We start from the raw sequence: 22,710 nt of genomic DNA, 5'->3' as shown, positions 1-22,710 counted from the left end.
TTTCAGAGGAAACAATACGCACTTCCTTATCGTGTCGCTTGTCTTATTAGGATTGAAGCGTGTCATGTAGCTGTTCACGTTTTCCTTGACGTTGTCCTAACTGGCGACCACCAGACACTCGTTGGTGCGTTAAAATGTTCAGATATCAAAATGATTAACCTAGAAATAAGTCCCAAAACGAATGTACTTAAAATGAATTGAGTTCATGCTTTTGGTGTTATAGTACACGAGTTCTAGCTCATAGTCAAAACTATATTCAAATTGATTTTAACAAGTAGGTTTTCTACCAGTAACTAACTTTTATTCTGAAACGAGAAAATCATTCACGTTGTTGCAAACTGCAATATTTCTTTTGCAAGAACACCACTGCTTTTAGAAGATATTTGCATAATGTATACATGTATTCCGTTTCTTTTTGAAAACATATTTTGACTTAGTTAAGAAATTAAAACGAATGAAACCAATAGCCCTATGCTATGAGCGATTTTTTCGCAGTCACCGTCCTAAGCAACCCACGAGGACCAGAATCGATGACGTAATATGGCTGGTTATGGGGTGAAGTAATACGAAAGCGGACACTGACACACAGAAAAGATCATTTATGTTGTTCTGGAGAAAACAGGGTAAGGATGTATAATCCCCGTGAAACAGACTCTGAAACCTTGAACACAACACGGAAAATGTTACATACTGCCCTACTGTAGTTAAAGCTGAAAGTGATCGAACCAAAAAAAGAGATATGGATGTAGCACCCGTCCTGAATATCGGGGGTACGGCAGACGACTCCTTAGCCATAGCAATTCATGGTGCTCTAGGGTACTACCAATACTCAGGAAAATCGTACCGATTCGGATAATAAAGGCTTCCTCCAATAGACAACGCATCTGTAGACAAGAGGAACGTGCAAGAAAAAAAACCAACAGGTATACTGTTAATTAAAGATGTGTCATGTGGAGAACATCTGGAGTACCTTTAGTTAACCAATCGACCTACGTTTAGTACCTGTACAATTGTCCAATAGGGGATCTTACAAACTGCGACATTATTTGCTGTGTTTCGGCCTGAACACAATCCAAGATTATACCAGATACACAGCAGATTATATGTAATAAATTTTAATGTAATCTATTTTTTATTCTGATCTAATACTTTATATTAAAACATTACTTATTGATAACACAATCGATTGAATGCTGTAATTTTCTTCTGTCCTTGAAGCTAGACAATTTTGTTATTACTAGGTTTAGAATATTCAATAAGAGTTTCGTCAAATATTGACATTTTGTCTGTCTACAGTTGTATTGTTACTACGAAGGCATGAACATAAAGAGTATATTATCTATAGTCCTTGAACATATCAAATCTGATATAACCTACTGATTACATACTGTGAGCCACTTTGTCTTCGCGTTATACAAATCTTCATGATTTTCAACAAATTCGCGATTAAGGCCTCTTACTGACAATCGTACATTTATGTTTACATTTTAAACAATTATTCGTGAAAAAAATTGAATTCGTGTTCGAGCACTTTAGTCAATAACGCGAAAATGTGTATCTCGTTAAGATAAAGTAGTTTACAATATATAAGAAGACGGATTGATTGTCCTTGAATACTCTGGAGTTGTATAGCATAATGCACTGCTGCAATTTGTTATACAAAAACGTTATTTGCACCAACGTACATATGGCCTCCATATTGCAAACAAAAAATGCGATATCAGCTTGAAAATAACTTATCTATTGTTATCGTTTAGTATTCGTAATAAAGAAAGTTACAAAGGACCGGCGTGATAGATTGTGTGCGAGGTGCCCCGGAACTACTTATCCTATCTAGTACCGAGGTCAGTCCCTGCCTGGTTCCTGTTCTGACATGCTGAGGACGATCTGGGTCTCTGTATAACTAGGCCAAATCGATATCAATCATTGATTAGGCCAATATAAAACAGACATTGGACCCATTTACAACTATTTTATACCCCCATAGAGGATACTACGTTGCCGACTGCCGGGCCGGAATTTTCCTTGTGTGATTTATAGTGACAAATCGTTAAAACCTATTGGACCGCCATTGTCGGAAGCAACACACTTAAGTATACTAAATACTTTTTTTATAATTCATGTGTGCGAAATGATGCGTCAAGTAAAGAAGGAACGGAAATGTAGAGGTCGAATATGGGGAAGTACATCAGCTCGAGGACGTTCGAAGAATGAACATACATGACAACTTGCAAATATTATATAGCTAAAATTGGAACTTTCGAAGGGACTTTCATAAGATGCCAATAAAATGGATACAAATCCTTTAAAATATTTTCTTACCGCAAAACTAAAAAAATACACTTTACCAGCCGATTAAAAATACAAAACACGGGTCTTCCGAGAAAACATCTAAACATTCTACTGCAACATCACTTCTCGTATAATGTCACAATGGTCATAGCATACCAATGCCTTACATTGGATAACTGCAGGGCGATTGTGTTACAGAAATGAATATTTAGTGGGTTTTTTTTATTTTATCAACTTTTACGCCTTGTTTCGTGAAACCCCCTTGTAATCAACTACCCTATCACAACCCGCTTTTTCTAAGAATTCAAAACCTGAGGTGAAGCTATCCGAAATTCACTAACCCTCCACCTCTGAGCTGTGAGTTCGTGGGGTATGGTACCGAATTTGTGTTTTTTTCTCGGGGTAAACATCCAAAACATAGAAGGTCTTTAAATGGTCATTGCCATCAATTTTACACAACAGACCTAAAAGGGATCTTGGTGTCCTCAGTTCAACCTTCCATGCCAGGCAAATAAAGGTGAATGAACTACATTTGAAAACGATCAAGCTTATACTTTGCTTCAGGATAATCATTTATCTTTTTTCAATCAATCTTAAAACAATCTTAAATATGATGGTTATCAGTATGATGTTGTTGATCAATACGATTGCCATCCCACTTGTGCAGATTATTACGTTTTAATGAGATCCACGTTGAAGTGGCTCTTAATCTCCACAATAGTATTGCTTCCGCGAAGACGCAACCGTGATAATCTGATTCAACAGTTGGGGCTTCCAAGAGATAAGGAGTATTTACTCTCCCAATAATCTACTTGGTAAGCGGCGGTCGAGAGTATGGAACCCTTGATCAATGACTTCAAGAACATCCATATGAGTCTCTACTTAGTCGATTATCTGTTTTCCACTGCTGGGACATTGCCAAGGGACTTGACCATCTGTCAAGGATATTAACAAGATCATCCCAAACTTCACATCATCATATGACAGTTGATTGGAAATGTTCGGAGCATGACAAGCAAAACCCAAACACCATTACTCGGTAATTTCTGATATGTAAAATTAGGACAAACCGATAATTAGTGTCAAAGACATGCCCATAAAAAGGGGAGTAAAAATAGTCAGTTAATGGAAACTGGGTCGATATATCGTATGTAATTGGACAATAACGTTACTAGTATCTTATTTAAACATCTCCCAAACACTTTGTTCAGTTTTTAGATTAGCCCATTGTCAGTATAATGCAACTATGTAGAGCTAAATGTCGTCTGCGTCCAGATAATGACATTTCAGAGAAATGGTTATAGCAGAATGGCCATTTAGGCCCTTCATCTTTGGTGAAATCTGTCGGCTGGACAATAACATTTGCTACTATAAAGCTCTCTCTTCCCATATATCACCGGAAACATACGTCAAATCTCAGTGCTAGAACATGGGTTTAGACGTAACAAGGCCGTCACATTATCTTACCATGTTTTGTAGAGAAGATCGTTTATACCCGTCGTCCTCATTTCCAGTGATACCAATACTACTAGTAGACTGAGAACAGCAAAGAATAATTCATATTTTCTGTATTGTATTATGTACTTATCTGAATTTCCAATTATACCAGTAAAACGGTCCCTCTACCTTATACTGAAAAGATTGAAAGTTTCTTTTTCTTCCTCCGCATTACTTTCTCAAAGTTTCATGGCTGTTTGAATAGAGGATACCCGACAAAACCAGCATACAAACGTGTAATTTATCAGAATTTATTTTACGTCTATTGATGACTACAGCAACGTTCAAATACAGACAACATATACCAAATATCACAGAGAATAAACACAACACCAGGTAAAGCCCGGATCTGGTACCAATTATAAGTCTTAAAAAGACACTGAAAATATTTATGGCAATTTTTTAAACAGTTGAATTCTGACTGGAAGTGTGAAATGAAATTCAATTCTAAATACTAAAATCACATTCGTTCCAGACAGGTCCAACCCTATTAAAGAATTACAATCCGTTTGACAGCCTTAGAAGTAGTGTCGGTGTTGGTTAATGATGGCCTTGAGACTCATGATCTAGCGATGTACAATTTTCGATAAGGTCACTTTTTGCAAACACTGACACCTCGTCTACGGCTTCAACAAGGTTATAAATTGTAATAGGAGATAAAGGCGTCATTGAGAAATAAGGGGAATCGTATACATTAATAAATCTCGCCAGAAATGTTAAGTTTCAGGTGCCAATAGTTCTGAGAGGGAGGTAACCTAATCTTAAGCTCGAAATATATAACAAACCACGTGTCATCAAAGCATTAAATGGATGGGAAGGTGAATCGGATGGAGCATGTGTTACTACAGGAATAATATAAAGTCTGAAAATCTGATTACGATAAACACCAGACGAATCCAACAGCAGAGCTTACCAACAACGATATAAACCCTTTTAAGAATGTGCCAAGTTTTAGATTCGGTTTGTAACATCAAAATTATTATTTATGGGCAGCGGATAATATGTATCATTTCGATACAGCTATTATAGATGTGGAGCGTTTGCTACGTCTCTAGGGATGGCAACAGGAATGCATAACCTACTCAACCCGAGGTTATTATCTTCCTCAAAGTCTCCACAAATTAGATTTGTCACTTGGGTAATTCACAGTTAATCAACCTATAATCAGGAGTTACTGCTAATCAGATTACACATCACACCAACCTACCGAATAACATTTAATTGTCTGCTGATAATTAGAGTCGGAATCCTGCTGGAACTGTGCTTCTAATGACGTCGTAGGACAAATGTAGTGTGGATCACAAATCATGGCGTGCTTCCTTTGTTATACACGCAATGCTATCTTTCAGCGCATTTAGGTATTTCCGAACTGATAATCTCAAAAGATGTCATAACCTTTACGTACGAAAATGTCAAATAAGAGATCTAGAGCAGCAATTGTTATGTAGGTATTTGCAGGGGCATGGGCACACGGCCGGCTTTAATAAAAAAAGGTATGACATTCAATCAAAAATCTGGATCGTAAAAATAAAAGGTCAAGAGGCAAAGAGAATAACGATCATGTTTAATATCTTAAAAATATCGATTAAAAAACATTTTGTACACGATTCTTGAAATATGTATATTCAATGATCAGGTGAAACATACTTAAATGGATATCTTTGTGGGAATAGTATGTTAACAAAAACCAACCAACCAACCATATAACAGCTTATAAGCTCCTGAGAGTGGTTCTTTACGCCATTATTTCTGTGGTTTTCTATAAAGTAAGCAGCAGGTTGGCCTAAACGGTCATCTGATACCAAGATGAATTATGGCCAATATAGAAGTTTGAAATTTATTTTTGAATTAAGCTCTAGTATATTAAAATATTCCTCTTCTGTTCAATGGAAGAGCTCAAGTTTGCAGTCATCTTGAATTGTGTCCAATTGTTTTCAGTGTCCAAATGAGACGGAATTGGCGTACGTCACTCATAGAAAGATGATTTGATTATGATTGTGTGTGATTTGAAAATTAATCAAAGTCATTAACATGGACAAAGTTGTTAATTCTTCACTTACAGAACATAATGAGGTCAAAGAAAATTAGTAAAAATCGATTTACCTAAAAGAAATGCTACCAGTTTGTCTTTATTGGCTTCAAACCAAATAAATTGAACAATTTTGAATCTTCTACGTTAACTTAAACACCCTAAAATTACAATGATATGTTGTTAGCAGTCTAAATGCTTACTAGCAAACTCCGAACAGTGGTTTTCAAGAAGAAGTCCAACATCTGTTTGTCTAGTCGACAATATGTGTTTTTCCACGTAATTGGATCAGAACTGATGGTATTTCAGCCTCAGTCAAAAAAAATAAATAACAATATGATTTTTATAACATTTTATTGATACATATGTTAGATAAAGTACCAAATAAAATGTTTCCAATATTTCATTTAACAACTACTAACAACAAGTCAGCAGTAAAAGTATTAAGCTATATTATGACTTTGTTAATGTCGGACCATAATTACCAGGGTATGCCATAGTATATTTACTTAAGGAATGAATGTTTTGTGAAATCTGCTTTAAATCTAGATGAATTAATTTCTAGTACAGAAAACTGGTCAATATAAAGCTAATACACTCACACAACCTTTAAAAAAATATCTAACAAACACTTTACTAAGATACACATTCTAACGCTTAAAATATATTCCAATAACAAAGAATAAGATAAAACTTATTTCAGAAATCGTTAACAATATTTTGCATGTAATGGTACAACAATATAAAGTGTGCATGATCTTCAAAACTCTACACTTCAACAAAGACAGTATTTACTACCATTGGTTATAAAGTAACCAGGAGTTAATGAGGAATGGATGATTTAGTAACGAATGATTGTATGACCACGTATGTATGCACAGCATGAATGCATGGATATTTAAATAACTACATTAATACCACATTATGAGGATAGATAAAATGCTTACCCAGGTATGTTCCAGACACAGGTATGATCCAGACACACTTAGAATGATGATATTAACCAGGCTTCTTTTGTTCATAATATATTGAGTATCCTTGTTATTTTATAATTCCACCAAAATTTGTACTTTTTAAAAAACAACCAATCTTGGTCTTTCAAAGTCACAACTTTTGAGATATCAAATCCATACAGCAGGTAGTATAGTAAAGATTTTCTTCCCGTATGTTGCCACATTTGTCTCCCCTTTCATCAGCTACCATGTACCTCTTCATAGTGTCACTGAAAGGAAGTTATCTCCCCTGTTACTAATATTCAGTTCAATAGATAGCTGTCTTGATCTCGTCTCTTCAGTTATCACAATCCATTACCACTTGTGCTTAAAGTTGACCTTGAGCAAGTATTTCATGTTGATCTGTGCCACATCATAGACAATAAATCTGAACAACCGGTTAAGGAGACTCAATGTATATTACAATTACAACATTACCCAACACAAACAGGCATCAACTCTCAAAATTTACTGGTATTTTCCTTTATTTTCATCAAACACTTTCCTTTAAATACCTTCTGTCAGGTTTCAGTGAATAAAGATATCAGATCTTAGTATTCCTGAGCATAAAACTTGTGACTAAGAGGTAGGGAGTGACATGGGGTTGTGTTGGTTGTGACTAAGAGATGGGGAGTTGGGGGATTGTGATGGTTGTGACTATGAAATAGGGAGTTGGGGGATTGTGATGGTTGTGACTAAGAGATGGGGAGTTAGGGGATTGTGATGGTTGTGACTAAGAGATGGGGAGTTAGGGGATTGTGATGGTTGTGACTAAGAGATGGGGAGTTACACGGAGTTGTGATGGTTGTGACTAAGAGATGGGGAGTTAGGGGATTGTGATGGTTGTAACTAAGAGATGGGGAGTTACACGGAGTTGTGATGGTTGTGACTAAGAGATGGGGAGTTAGGGGATTGTGATGGTTGTAACTAAGAGATGGGGAGTTACACGGAGTTGTGATGGTTGTAACCAAGAGATGGAGAGTTACACGGAGTTGTGATGGTTGTAACTAAGAGATGGGGTGTTACACAAGATTGTAATGGTTGTGACTAAAAGATGGGGAGCTACACGGAAATATTTCAATTTTCACTGAAGTTGGACTCAATGAAACTACTTAAAAAATCTGGTTTCATTTGCTCATGAACTTGGGTATGAACTTGGGTATCTTAACATCGGTTTTCACACAAGAAAATATTTCATCTAGACCTACTATTGCCTTAAAAGCTTCCTACAAGGCCTAGGCATAGATCTAAACAGCGATGGCTTAAAAAAATTATTCAAATATTACGGACAGATTTCTACAATTTTAAAAGCATTTTTATGAACTCTTGTTTCACTGACTCTGTGACTCTTTGTATCGTTCGAGTCAGCAACATTGCCTACCGAAGCAAAATAAAATGTGCCATGTCCCTGTGTGACGTGTGTCGAAACTACGTTAGAACGTCTCAGTTACAAACAAGTCATGAAGCCTAAACTGCGATAAAAAATACTATGTAAAAGTCAACAAGTGTTGGTTTACCTTTAATCAGTTGTTTAAATTGTATCAAGGCTAAAGGCTACATAAACAACTAGAAACTTTCCGTTCCCATCACGTTACGGTGACTCTCCATTATGAATCGAAGCGGGAGACAACCCTATCACACAGTCTATACATTATCCTTCCTCATCTTCGGCGGACGATTTTTGTAATCACTTCTAAATCTATCATAAATGTTTATGTTTCATCTGAATAACATTGATAATAAAGTTGTTTCTAAATAAATGAATGGCAAATTGTAATATTTGCGCTATTTATTTCTAATTATTTGTATTCTAATGACGAACTATTTTCTTACGTCTCTCATTGTAGACTTGCACAAGCCCAGAAACTCACAATTTTTTGCAACAAAAATCAACAAAAATCTAATACGATTGAATTGAAATATAAGGATTGAATCTTGCTTTGGTCGATTTCATGGGGTGATGAATTGAGTTGCTCTTGAAACAAATTCAACATGAACTGCTTCGCAATTCATTCAATTTGTTTCAAGAGCAACTCAATTCATCACCCAATGAAATCGACCAAAGCAAGATTCAATCACATGAACTGCTCCCCAGTTCATTCATTTGTTTCAAGAGCAACTCAATTCATCCCCCCATGAAATCGACCCAAGCAAGATTCAATCCTTAATTGTGTCAGGACCCTGTCAGGATCATTTTATTCAAGTTTCAGCCAAATTGCACAGATAGAACTTGAGAAGAAGTTCAAAATCTGTTTTCAAAATGGCTGCTGTGGCGGCCATCTTGTATTTCAGATCAACCCAAAAAATAACAACACTTTGTTGAGACCATGACAGGATCATTTCATGCAGGTTTCAGCTAAATCACACAGGTAGAACTTGAAAAGAAGTTCAAAATGTGAAAAGTTTACGCACGGCGGACAACAACGGAAGAAAACATTAAGAGTATATGAATAGGTCATATTGACCCTTTGGGTCAGGTAACCTAAAAAGATCAAACTATAGTATAGAAACAAGATTTCCTTTTTCAGACATTGACTTATATTTAATGTCACTTGAAAAACTTGACAAAAAGGATACTCGTTATATAGGAGACTAGATCGGCCCTGGGTAGATGCTATCCCCTTACCCATGGGGATCACTGTACCATCAGGGAGGGTGTGGGATCCCGTGGGGTCAGGGCATGTCATACCAACACCTGTAATATATAAAAAAAAATTTTTATCAACACTGGGTCTCGACGAGCACACCATACCTCTAATACATTTTCTTAATCATACTAACAGTTGCTAAATAACTAAATCCTAGAATCAAATGCGTCATGCCTGTAATGCTAAATCACTAAATCCTAGAATCAAATGCATCATGCCTGTAATGCAAAACGTATAACATATAACTTGTTATCAAATAATTTGCTTTCGCCAGAAATTACCATTGAGTCAGCTGTTTAGGTTTTTTTTTAAGTTGAACCAGAACAGTTGACATATAAATTTTGAGGCAGACAGGATAAAAAAGCATGTATCAATAAGTAAACTACTTACCTTTACAACTGTGTTTGCCTTTAGGAAGTTTGTTGATGTAATCAGCACCAAACCTCTCATACCTAGAGAACAAAGGGAAGCAACTCTATTTAATATTTGTTTCCTTTAAAAATCTTAAAACTACAATCACCAGATTACATTTCATATTTTATTTATGTTACAGCCATTCATCAGATGATTTTTTTCGAAATGGAATAAAGAACTTTTTTTCCATAGATAAACTTCTTTGAAAGTCCTCTTAGCTTTGGAGACGTGAATTAAGCACATCACAGATTTCAGCAAACTAAAAATATCTATAAGAAATAAATGCCCCATCTCCATATATCTCAAAGCAGAACAGGATGGGATGGATATATACAACACTATTGGATCCTCTCTTACTTCAACCAGGATATGAACTATTGCCCAACATAAAGAATTCACTATGAAAAGCGTGATCTATCAGTTCTTTGGTTAATTGTCCTACAAACATAATTGTTTACTTACATGTTTCCTAAAGCTACCTCACATAGCAACATTATACCAACAGGATCATTCTTAGATGTTCGACAATAGTTGGCACTTTTTGAAACCATGTCAGCAAAGTAAACACCTTTACCAAACATATATCCAGTCTGAAAGAGAAAAATTATTTCATCAATTTTCTATCTAGAATAAACTGTGGTAAATTTTCTAAAATCAATATTATGAAGTTAACCCCAGCCCTTTGACTCTACATTCAGAATCCTATAAACAAATCACTAATGTGATATGATAATTCTTAAAAATGCCCCACTGCCAACAAAGCATTTAATGATACTCATCATTTGAACAAAAATTGTTGTTTAATCGTGTACATTTATATCTAATTAACACAAAAATTATAAAATAATATATTTTGCTTTAGATGCATGCGCAAACAGTACTTCATTCCATAAAGGACATAGTGCCACGGATTTTTTTCAGGATGCAATTAATTATTTTTATTATTTTTATCTTGAAGTAAAATTTGAAGCTCAAACTTTTCAATGGTTGTAATGGTGTAAAGTAAGTAACTTTTGCAACTGAAGAAAATATTAAATCGTCTGCTCCTTTTTTTAATATTGAAAAAAAAAAATCATTTGTCAGCAATGGAGCATCTTTAAGCTTCATGTTTTACAGCGCTATTGGCTTACAGGGAGTAATATTGTAAGAAGAACTCATGATAATGATTAATATATTCAGTAATCTAATGTATGATAAAAGCATGATGATTGATATGTAATTAAAACAAGAGTCTGTTAATTAATCACGTTGCAATCTAAAATTATCAAAACCCAGTCTTTTAAGACAAAAATTCACAACTCATTCCTTTCATAGAATGTACAAGTTAACAGGGAATATCATATCATGAGCACCTGAACTTGATGTTTGAAACAGGCTTAAGCTTAGTGTATAGTTAATCAAAAGATCTTAAATAAAATACTTCAAAAAGCTGTCAATATTTCCACCTACCACAGGTGCCTCTGGTGGGGCGATCCTCAGGCCCTGAGATAGGATACCAGCGTAGTTGGTGGTGCGAGAACCATGCCACAACAGTTGGCGGTTAGGAAGGTCGCGGAACGGTGAATATCTTGCTTTCTCTCCATCTCGAATGATTTGGAACACCTGGAAAAAAACATTTTAATAGCACTTTGTAAATCTGGAAATGAAAAAAAGGACCTGATTGTAATGGAGGACCATTACAGATGTCCCACATTATACCATCCTAACCCCTACAGTACCTGAACCGTTTAACGTTCCCAGCCTAACGCAAACGCAACGCAAAAAATCCGTCCGTTAGCTAACGCTAACGATTGCTAACGCTAACGATTAACGATCAACGATTAACGCAATACCGGCTAATGATTAACGACTAACGCAAAACGCAAAACGATCAAAAAAAGCATAGACCGGAAATACCATTGTTATAATCACGGAAATGGCTTGACGATAAATAAATTACGGATCTTGACGTTCTGAAATACAAACGAGAGTATAAGAAAACCGGGAGTATGTTAAGGATTAAAAATTCTGTATACCATATAAACATTTGCCTATGAAAACTATATGGACATACGTACACGATGAGGTCAAAGACGACAGTACTCAATACGAAGTTTCCACTTTACAGGTACAAAATGTACGTTTACAAAATGAATTACATGTGCAACTGTATGTATAAGAAAGAATGGTATTATTCTAAAGTGTCTCATTCACCCGACATTTTAAGAATAAGAAATTATTACAACATCTCTTTACTGATAATAACACAATGAAGTCAAACACGACTGTACTCGATACGAGGTTTCCACTTTACACGTACGTTTACAAATTACGTGTGCAACCGTATGTATTAAGAGAGAATTGTATTATTGTAAGAGTCATATTTTATCCGATATTTTAAGAAATAACAAACAAATTGTTACAACAACACTTTATTTATAATATTACCGTCACAATGTCATAATTTTAGTGAAGCGAGCAGGCGTATACCGGTACTTTAAATAGTATCATGGTATTGAAATAACGAATAAAAGATTTTCACTGATTTTTCATAACGGATTATATTACTAGGATGTGCATTCATGATCATAGATATACAGTATATGTGTACATAAAAGTTCATTGACTAGGCATCGATTTTAGGGTCGCACATGTTTACAAATGTACGTACTACATTCATGTACGCCACAGCTACTGTAATAAAGATTAAACATTTGAATTAGTGTTTCGTCATTTGCGGTTCTCTCATTATATAGTTCATGCATATAATAAAGATATAAATAATGAAAATATTTCAGTTCCAGTTATCTAAATTCAAATTAAGTCAATTATACATAATCATTGATGACAACATTGATTAAGATATTGATGCACATGCATACATGTATATACATGTACATGTACATTAAAGATTACTGTAAAATTTTATTGCGACAATTTTCTACGTATATTTGTAACCGGTGTAAGAAACAAAGTGATTTGATCAAATTTCACATCAAGCAACTCTGCAATTTACAGTTACAAACAAATAATTATTCATACAATGTATAAGTGTAATAAGCTAATTCATTCCAACGTAATCTATAAGAAAGTATATTGTAAACATTAAAACTTTGAAATACATGTACTGTCACATTGTACGGGGCACAGGTAAGTTTGGTATAGAGTTAATCTCCCTCCCAAGAAGGTGTTAATTACAGGTGAACTCCGCCCTTGGCCAGCGACAGGGGGTCGACACAAAGTAACACCTGTCGTGACCTATATACCTGTACAGGTAAAATACCCGTGCGCGTCACGCTGGGAATTGAAGTGATTCCAGGTACAAATAACAACGAACACGTGTGAGAAGTCGATTGTCCAGTTTTTATTGATATGAGCAGAAACGTATATCCGTGTCTGATTTGACACGCGTACAGTACGTGTGAAGGCTTACAATGTAACGTACCTGCTCAGTTCGAATTCTGTACACGTGTTCTACATGTGCATATGTAGATGTAGGTATGCTCGTACATTACGGACATTCTTGTATGTGAAGAAATGCAAACGTTTACATCTTTTTATTCCCTTTTTCCATTTTCATATAAATACAAGTACTTATTAATTGCGTTTAAAAAATATTTACATGTAGATGGCAAATATCTCACCTCTTCCCGTGTTCAAACTCGTCATGTTAATGATTTTTAAACTTCACGAATTTATTTACAAATCTGCCGAGTTCCGTTCTTTGTACATTGATAATATCTAACATAATATCGTTTTTATATTTTTATTATCTGTTTTAGCTATTTTCGTGTGTAATCTTTCAAATGTCGTGGATTTTTTCTGAAATAATGCTTTTGACATTAATGTTCTGTAAGACAGTTTCGTTAATATTTGAATTGCTTTCGCAGAAATAATAATAACAGAAACATATATACATATATAATATATGCTTCTGATAATATAATAATAAAAAAGTGAAAATCACATTAAGTTTTGTAGTTTTGATAATTAATACATTTACTATTTCTGTAAATTGACTGAATGAAATGTCATATAAATACAAAGTATTTCAGAACGTTTTTACGGATCGGAGCGTCATGTATGCGATCTTGTTACTGTACAAATTTTTATTTCAACCACATCTAACAAATATATATACAACCAAAAGATATATAAAATGCAATACAATACACTTAATTCATTTTTTTTTATTTCAGAAATGTTATAATGATCGCTTCTACACGAAGCGGTAAACGTAATATCTTAGGAGAAAAGTAATGAACAGTAAATCCGGATCGTCTAAGCGTCTCACCGGCATTTGGTTCTATTTTTAGTGGTTAACGTTAGCGGAAGTGGATCCTGCTAACGATTAACGCAAACGATTTCTAACGCAAACGATTATAAACGCAACTAACGATTAACGATTGCTAACGCAAACGATAACGATTAACGATAAACGATTGCTAACGCTAACGATTGCTAACGGAAATAACGCAAACGCAAACGAAACGCAAATTTGGGAACGTTAAACGGTTCAGGTACTGTATGTAACATTTTTTTTATCTTTTTTTCTGACATCTTAACTCTTGACAATAAGAGACTTCCATTTTGTAATACCATGGCAATAGATCCTTGCAAAAATCACCATTGTGTTTGGTATCCCTTATATTAAACCTCTGCATACTAATTTTTATCTTTTTCTAACTACATTTAAAATTTCAACAAATCAGAGACCTTTATTTTTTTACCATGACAACAAATCTTTTTCGAAAATGTTGGTATAATCAGAATTTTTAAAGCTCTAGTAATAATTTGTCTAGCATTCCAAATTAAATATTGGTTGCAAAAACATCCCTTAAATTAGTTTGGATTCAGAATTATTGTGTCGTGCAGTAATGAACTTACATCAAGCACTTCAAGGTCATACTGGTTATGGGTTGAAGCGTGAGTATTCTTTACATAGTCCAAAAGTCTCTGGCACTCTTCAGACTTCAGGTCTAAATGCTGAAATAATAATGATAAAATGAAGCTTTGATGATAACCATGCTTTACGACATCAAACTCTAAAATGATCGCATCAACAGCTTCAAAGATGCCAGATATTTACTAACAACGATTCATAGAGTTTTTAAATTTGAATGTAGACAAATAATATGTTTAAATGAATAACTCGGACAATGTTCAAGTGGAATACCTCAATTTCTGTGTTGAGTTTCCTATAATGAGCATCAACAGGATCCTCGCCAGAGTCACCTCCCTTCAGCATACTGTAGGCCACTTCTATATCCAGTAAGTTATTGATCATCTCCGTCTTGGTCTGTTACAACATTAACAAACTCTTAAAAGGTACAACATCCCTGGAGCTACTGTTTGGGTGTAATCTATACCGTTCTTATCTTACATTCCATTACCCCTGAACAATCATTCACTACTGTAACTAATTCTTGATGAATTTAGCTAAATTCTGAATACTGTACATGAAATATATTATGTGCAATTTTGTTTTTTTGTTTTGTTTTGTGGATTGGAGTTTTGATATAATTTTGTAGGTAGAAAATTTCATGGTTAGCCGATGAAGCAACAGTGACAAGATATCTTAAACAATTTGTTGTTTTTATATTTGTGGTCTCAAAGCAACCACGAAAACAATGAAAGTTTTCACACATTTCATGTTACACACTGTATCATTTAATTCCAACTCAATGCAAATGCATCAGATGTGCTTGCCAATTAAATTGATTCTTCAAATTTTTCTTCAAAATCAACAATATTTTTATTTTAACCAACGTAATGGATTCAAATGTTAATCTTAATTAGCAATTTCTTACTTTCGTCTAAAGAGAACTACAATCTGAGTGGTGGAGTGTTCTCTTACCTTTATAACATCTAGAGAGTTAATTAGAGGTGGTTTCTTCATACCAAAGTCATGAGGTACCAATGTGTAAAACCTGTTAGTAGCGTCCAGGAACTGTGTTTGTGAGCCTCCATTAGATATCAGCTAATACAAAGATAAATGGAAAAGAAGGCACTGTTATAGGAATTATCAAAATATGAGAATAAAGAAAGTTATCTTTTTCTTCCTAATTCATGAATAATATAGGTATTATCTATCTTTTCACATTTTTTAATGAATAAAGAAATCTTCCTAACATCTAATTTAGGGTAAGGTACACAGGGAAATGTATGATGAATTAAATTACCATGAAAAATAAATTCAGTTAATATATGATATAAACTGCAATCATGACTAATTTTATTTCTCTCCAGTGATGTTGATATACTTTTCTGAAGAAAAAAAATCGTGAATATTTGAAGCCTTTAAGTTTTATAACAAAGGATGACTAATTAACTACTTATTTTCGAATTTCATTCAGCAATTCACATGTGATTATTTGAGAACTGATATTATAGTTCCATTACCAGAGAGAGTTGTTTTATAGTGGTTTTGTTATCTCGACTATCTTGTACCAGACAGAAACCTATCATACCTATTTTATAACATCTAGTGAAACAACATTTTACCTCGGTCAGTTCTGTAAGAACAGTATATGCAGATTCTATTTGTCGCTTTGATAACTTTCCTAGTGGCATCTTCTTCAAATCAATCTGCAATTTAGGTCATAACAGTTATCAATGGTTTACTATATTTTCTGCTGTTCATCATTTGTTGACTTTAAATTTCAGGTAAATCAAGTTCAAATTCTTGAAAGCCATTCTTAATATTAAGCAACATAGCAAATAACATTATTAGAATCTTGTATTATTCTTATAACATTAAATCATATCCACAACAGCTGAGAGTCATTTAAAATCAACTCTAGATAAATCCTTCGTTATAAGTTCATTATCTTACTAACCTCAAATTCCAACATGGCTTTCTTCATGCTTTCCACATCAAATATCATACAGACAAGATCTTGTACAGCTTTAGGAAGTTTGGACCTTCCTCCAGCCTTAATGGTGGTCACAGCCTCTTCATCATCCTACAAAACACAGCCATATTCGTCAAAAGAGTAAATCCCGAAGAAAATGTTTTAAATATAGGTATTAGCGAAAAAACAAAGAGTAGGGTTAAGTATTGCCATGTAAAATGATATTGCGATATATCGCAATATATTGCAGAATTAAGTGTCAAATAAAAACATGAAACTAACAAAAATGTGTTTCATTTCTTTTTTGAATCATTTTACAAATGACCAGTAATAATATGCTTGTAGGTTTAAAAGTTACAAGCCATTTAAAGCAAAGCAAACATCCTGATTTAATGTGTTGTTATACTGCCTCCTAGCTTCTTCACCCCTGTAGATGTTGTTATAAATCGCTACAAAACTAAAATTTAAATTCATAAGCATAAGTGAATGGTAAGTTAATGATGAACTTCTGTCCGTGTTGTCTTCTTTACATATTGTATACCACATCAGGCAACACACTCAATACCATCATATTTAAGTTTGTAACCAATATCAATAAGTAAATCTTGTATCCATTTTTTTTATAGTTTTCAGCCCAACTGCTATGTGATTTCTTGCATGATAAGTTATTGATTTTTTCAGGGGACTATCTGACAACCCGTCGACCTCACTTTCGGTAGCATCCGGCCTAGTGAATTTTTTATTAAATATACAATTTGCGTCCTTGATCCATATTTCAAACGCTAATTTAAAAAGTGTCAGGTATTAGAGCATTTTCAACATTAGCTTCTGTTAATTTTGAACCTTGCTCCACCGGAAGTACATTAACTTTACATATCTTATACAAATCGATGATTTATCACTTCTGGACACGACTGGAGCTTATGAACTACTTATATGCATTTAACATATAGTTTAAATGTTTAAAATACCTTTTATTACAATTTCAGAAATATCGCTGTATATTGGCAACCAATTTTCTTATCGCGATATGATATCGTCGTGAACAATATTGCAATATACCGGTATATTGGATATATCGCGCACCCTTACCAAAGAGGTTTGCAATCGTGAAATTATAAATTGTGTAAAAGTTAAAATGCCAAATTAAGTCCCTACAAAAATAAGTTTGTTTACAGTAAATATCCAAACAGATAAAACTTGTTTAAAACATCATTATTGGAGAACTCACCTGACCATAATCAATCTCCAGGGGGTAGAATCTGTTGGCTTGTTTTACAAAATTTTTCCTGTTTGCCCATGAATTGCCAGTTTTTTCCATATAAAGATTCTCCATGGCTCTCATGGCGTTAACCCGAGAACCAAACTGTTCAATTTTATGGCTGCCAATTGTTGTACCAACTCTTCCCCAGGATCGGAACAGCCACCACCTGGAAGGAACACGTACAATATTAGCCAACAGTTCCGAACACAATAACAGAAATTGAGAGAATTCCCATCTATTGGGACTATTTCTGCATCAGTATGTTTATCCTATTACTGAATCAGAAATGCCACTGTTAGAAGAATCCAGAAATTAATCTTCATTGACATCCAATTTCTAATACTAATCATAATACTTTGATACAGAAGCAATTTCAACTAGAACTGTCGCTAGAGGACTAATTAGGCCTTTTAATTAGTAATAACTCCATTAATAGGGGGCATTGCAGAATGCTTTATAGTTTACTCAGTTCCCCTTTATGTCAGGGTTCTCTGTACCAAATTTTATCAAAATCTGTCAGGTAGTTTAGCCGGACAAAGTTGTGTCTGCTGCTCAGGCTAATTAGGCCTTTTAATATTTTAAAATAACTGTATAAGTGGAGGACATTGAAGAACCCTATACAGTATATTCTTGCCAGGAGTATAAAATGTTATAAATGTTAGTATTTTAAAATATAGTAACCTGAAACATAATCATATTCAAATCACCTACCTCCCACCTCCATCTTTCTCTAGGGCTTGAATTTTGTAGAAAGAGTTAGTTCCCCTTACAACATCAACCATTCCCAGAACAGCATTATAGATGTTTCCTTGGTCTTCCAAGATGTGTGCTGAACTCTCTAGCCCTATAAATACACAAAACAGACTAAAGACAAAACAGGATAAAATATTAATGATGAATGTAAAACTTTACCAGATAGAACCAGATATACATGCTACAGGTTGAATCCATTATCTATATATAACAATAAATTAGTAAGAATGCATCTCTTACTGGACAAATTCCTGAAAACAAAATTAATGCGATCTAGACCTACAAGATTCTACTTTACCCATTTAAAAAAAAATTGATATGATCTAGTAGCAATTTATTTTTGCATTTGAGATCACTTAAGAAATAAGTGAAATTAAATCACACACAAAAATAGGTTGGTATACAGTAATATCTAGGCTTCTAAAACTACTCACCTGAATCAGGGTCTACAGCAGCGCCACCTTTCACCGTCATCTTCATTGTTTTAGGGACACTCTTAGTATACATCTTCTCCGCTAAATAATACAAATCAAAGCATATCATTTACCTGTAATATTCCAGCGCTTTTCCATTGACAAACAAGGATTTTGAAATATTACTGACATAATGAATGTATTATGGAGGTTTTGCTTGACCTCAAAAGAAATCTGTGATAATAAATAATTATGGAGTTTTGTTCACCTCGTATCTGTCTGCAAGGTTTCCTCGACACATTGCAGTCATCAGAAGGCGTTCTGCTCTAGGAAGTTAATGTGACAACCCAGTCATATACAACAGGGCTGTGTATCTGGACTACTTCCATACAAAATGTTTTTCACACAGTCATACATCCTTATCAATTGACTGTATCAATTGACTGTAAGTGCATGACCTTTAAAAATTGTGTTGAGCTATATTGTTAGAATTGCTAGTCTTTGATGCCTAAAACATGTCCCCAAGTATTTCTACCAGTAAGGACTCATAACTAACTTAAATTATATGCTTTCCTGTTTCATACCTGCAGCAGCTTTATAGGCTCCGTAACTCTTGCCACTCTTCCTCTCACCACTCTTGCTTGAAGAAGGTAAGCTCACACGTAGTGTTGGCTGAAAGTCAAAAATATTCTTTATACCCACTGAAACAGGGACACACTCATTTCAATCCACATTTCTTTCTATACTGCTCAATTATATCTAATGCTATCATTTATCAAAATATTTATTTGACAATGATTTCAAATTTCTCATGGCAAATCAAGTCTGTAAATAAGATTATTCCAAAATATCTATAAAGCATCTGTGAATATAATAATTCAAGAATATCTATAAAACATCTGTGAATATGAATATTGCATAATATCAATAAAACAAAATAAAATCTCTTACATCTGCACCCCAGGGAGCAATAGAGTGACTCTGGATCATGAGCAAGGCCCCGCCTTTCTGCACACTGTCTAGGAATCCCTCGTCAACAACATGGATGTCTGCCTTTTCTGCATCTTTGATTGTCTTGGATTTCTTGTCTACTTCCTCTATAATGTGTGAAGGCAACTTCAAAATGTACAAACCATTTCATCTATACTAAAATTATATTGAATAAATCAAAGATTTAGCAAGAGAATTTAAGGCTTTGGCAGTGTGTGCTGATTTCTATCCAACCCGACACATTCATTTATATCTAACAAAATTTGTCTTAGTTTTGTCACTTTGTTTCTGTTTTACATTCTATAAACAAATATTTTTTTCAGGATGTAACGTTTATGGTGCTAAAGGAAAGTCAAGTTTTCAGAGTAAAACATTAACAGTCAGTATCTCAAAACCAACTGGATAGAGAGATTTTGCTTCTGACACAAATCTCAGTGTCATTATCAAAACACTTTTGTTTTTAAAAAGGTTGGGAAGTGTATTTCTACAAGAGGTTCCTTAGTATCAAGTTAAATTTATCCTTCCATAAAATTAAACCTAATTTTCTAAAACAATAGTCAAGGTCCTTTTTATATTTCTATGCTTTAGATGGCTAGATTGGCTATTTTCAACAGTCAAGATTGGCTAAATTCATATGAACAAAACTTAATAACATTTCTCTATATGGTTGCTGTTATAACTAATAACTTACTATATCATATTTGTCAACTTATAATATTGGTCTATAAAACATACTCTTAGTAGAAATACAAGCTGCCACATCTGAAGCCATTTTGTTGACAACGAATCCTCCAAGCTTTGTTATCTCTCGACTGATTTCATCCTTGGCCTTTTCTGTTTTCCCTATGACAAACTTCATTCCCTCCAGAGACTGTGAAGACGACGATGATCTAAAACAAGAAACAAGTTCAACTGAATCATTGATAAAATAATAAAGTCATGTTGTTTGTTTCTTTAACAATTATTTACATTCTATCAACATGTAGCTATCGAAGGATTACATTATGAAGAAAGTTCAGAAGTCCAAAAGAAAAAGCACAGGAAACATGACAATACCCAACAACTGTCTGATACAGAGCTTGAGCTTGCTACACATCTTAAAATTAAAACAAAGCTTGAGCTTGCTACACATCTTAAAATTAAAACAAACTTCCTCAGCGCCAAGTGAAACTTGCCACTGAAAAGGTGTTCTAAATAGGATTTTGTGTACAACTGTGTCTTTAAACAGACTCAGTATATAATTACCCAGCTCCAGAATCCACAGTGTCCATAGAACTGTCTAGTGAGCCTACCACTGCAGCAGAACTAAATGCTCGGTCTCGCTTCACAAACTTAAAATTTTTGCTAAAAAAAAAAAAAGATAAAAGAGCATATTTAGGCAGTAGTTTTAGATTCAGTTTTAAATCATATGATTGAATAAGGCTTCTTGCTATTGGCATTATTGAAAATGTGTTTTTTTTTCCAAATGTCTTATTATCAAGGTAAAAATATCTGAGATATATGTCAGGTACATTTTTTACATTGTTTTGGTCCACAATCTTTAACAATAATTGGTGTTTAATCATGTATATATATGTCTGATTAACACAAGATATGATATAAAATAATTTATTTTGCTTTTGGTGCATGCGCAAGGGAATTTTTTCGGCATGCAATTAATCAATTTTAATATTTTTATCTTGAAGTAAAATTAGAAGCTCAAACTTTTCAATGGTGGTAATGGTGTAAAGTAATTAACTTTTGTAACTGAAGAAAAATATTAAATCATCTCCTGTTTTTGGTAGAGGAAAAATACCATCTGTCAGCATTGGAGCATCTTTAAAGAATTATTTTAATTGAGAATAGTTAGTGCCATTTTAATGTAAAGAATCCAAATAATCAACTTTTGGTCTCCATTTTAACATTAAAAGTGTTTGGCTATCTGTTGGTATATAAAGAATTCAAGTTTCATGTAAGGAAGGCCTCCTTTGTATACAGTGTGTAGCATGTGTGAAATGTTTTGGGATAATAAATGTTCATTTTGTGACTCTTTGCAATAGGGTAATTCTTATGTATAACTCACATTATTCTGACATCCCACTCTTACAAGTACAAGGCACAGTCTTTACTATGACTGATGCTAGGTACTTACAGAAATGGCACATCATGGAATTCCTTGGGCACTTTAAAGTTTTTCCTTTTGGGCGTCTTTGTGACATACATACATTTGGTCCACTCTGTCATGTTTCCAGTGCACTTGTACCCTACAGCTCTGTCAAATGACATACAAATGTTGCTTGCAAAAGTGAAGTCATCAATACATTTCCATTCACAAGATGACCTAATTTCATTATGTTCCGACAGAATAAAATGAACTCTTAAAAGTATCAATACAACTTTTTCACACAGGAGGTGTAATCATAAGAGGGATCCATCAAAAATCAATCAAGATCATTTTTAAGCCACAGGTTATGGAAAAAAAAGAGTAAGACTCTCATGTTTTTGAGCACCCATTATATATTACTCAAATTTACAATTTTCCCTCAAATTCTTTGAAAATAAACTCTTCTTATTAACATTTCACATGTAACAATTGTTAACAGGAC

The 22,710-nt window shown here is 34.1% G+C and overlaps 1 protein-coding gene and 1 non-coding gene across 2 annotated transcripts in view; both read right to left on the bottom strand.

Annotated features, from left to right (window-relative positions):
- Positions 1–6,155: 6,155 nt before the first annotated feature.
- LOC138318387 (poly [ADP-ribose] polymerase 1-like) overlaps positions 6,156–22,710 on the bottom strand; it is a 29,491-nt gene continuing 12,936 nt past the window's right edge. The window contains exons 10-27 of the mRNA XM_069260698.1: positions 22,257–22,376; positions 21,371–21,469; positions 20,861–21,015; positions 20,087–20,232; positions 19,720–19,807; positions 19,157–19,237; positions 18,681–18,813; positions 17,937–18,135; positions 16,691–16,816; positions 16,356–16,439; positions 15,709–15,831; positions 15,028–15,150; positions 14,739–14,837; positions 11,322–11,474; positions 10,335–10,462; positions 9,849–9,910; positions 9,388–9,505; positions 6,156–7,198 (exon numbers count right to left, since the gene is read on the bottom strand). Coding sequence (XP_069116799.1) covers positions 7,126–7,198; positions 9,388–9,505; positions 9,849–9,910; positions 10,335–10,462; positions 11,322–11,474; positions 14,739–14,837; positions 15,028–15,150; positions 15,709–15,831; positions 16,356–16,439; positions 16,691–16,816; positions 17,937–18,135; positions 18,681–18,813; positions 19,157–19,237; positions 19,720–19,807; positions 20,087–20,232; positions 20,861–21,015; positions 21,371–21,469; positions 22,257–22,376 — 2,110 coding nt within the window. The 3' untranslated portion in view covers positions 6,156–7,125. The remainder of the gene's footprint in view (positions 7,199–9,387; positions 9,506–9,848; positions 9,911–10,334; positions 10,463–11,321; positions 11,475–14,738; positions 14,838–15,027; positions 15,151–15,708; positions 15,832–16,355; positions 16,440–16,690; positions 16,817–17,936; positions 18,136–18,680; positions 18,814–19,156; positions 19,238–19,719; positions 19,808–20,086; positions 20,233–20,860; positions 21,016–21,370; positions 21,470–22,256; positions 22,377–22,710) is intronic.
- On the bottom strand, positions 19,394–19,523 carry LOC138320244 (small Cajal body-specific RNA 8). The gene has a single exon (XR_011208154.1). It is a non-coding gene; the product is annotated as a small Cajal body-specific RNA 8 (non-coding RNA).

Source organism: Argopecten irradians, chromosome 3, assembly GCF_041381155.1.
Source record: "Argopecten irradians isolate NY chromosome 3, Ai_NY, whole genome shotgun sequence".
Taxonomy (NCBI): Eukaryota; Metazoa; Mollusca; class Bivalvia; order Pectinida; family Pectinidae; genus Argopecten; species Argopecten irradians.
The sequence above is the reverse complement of the archived record's forward strand: the minus strand, read 5'-3'. Positions and strand labels throughout refer to the sequence as shown.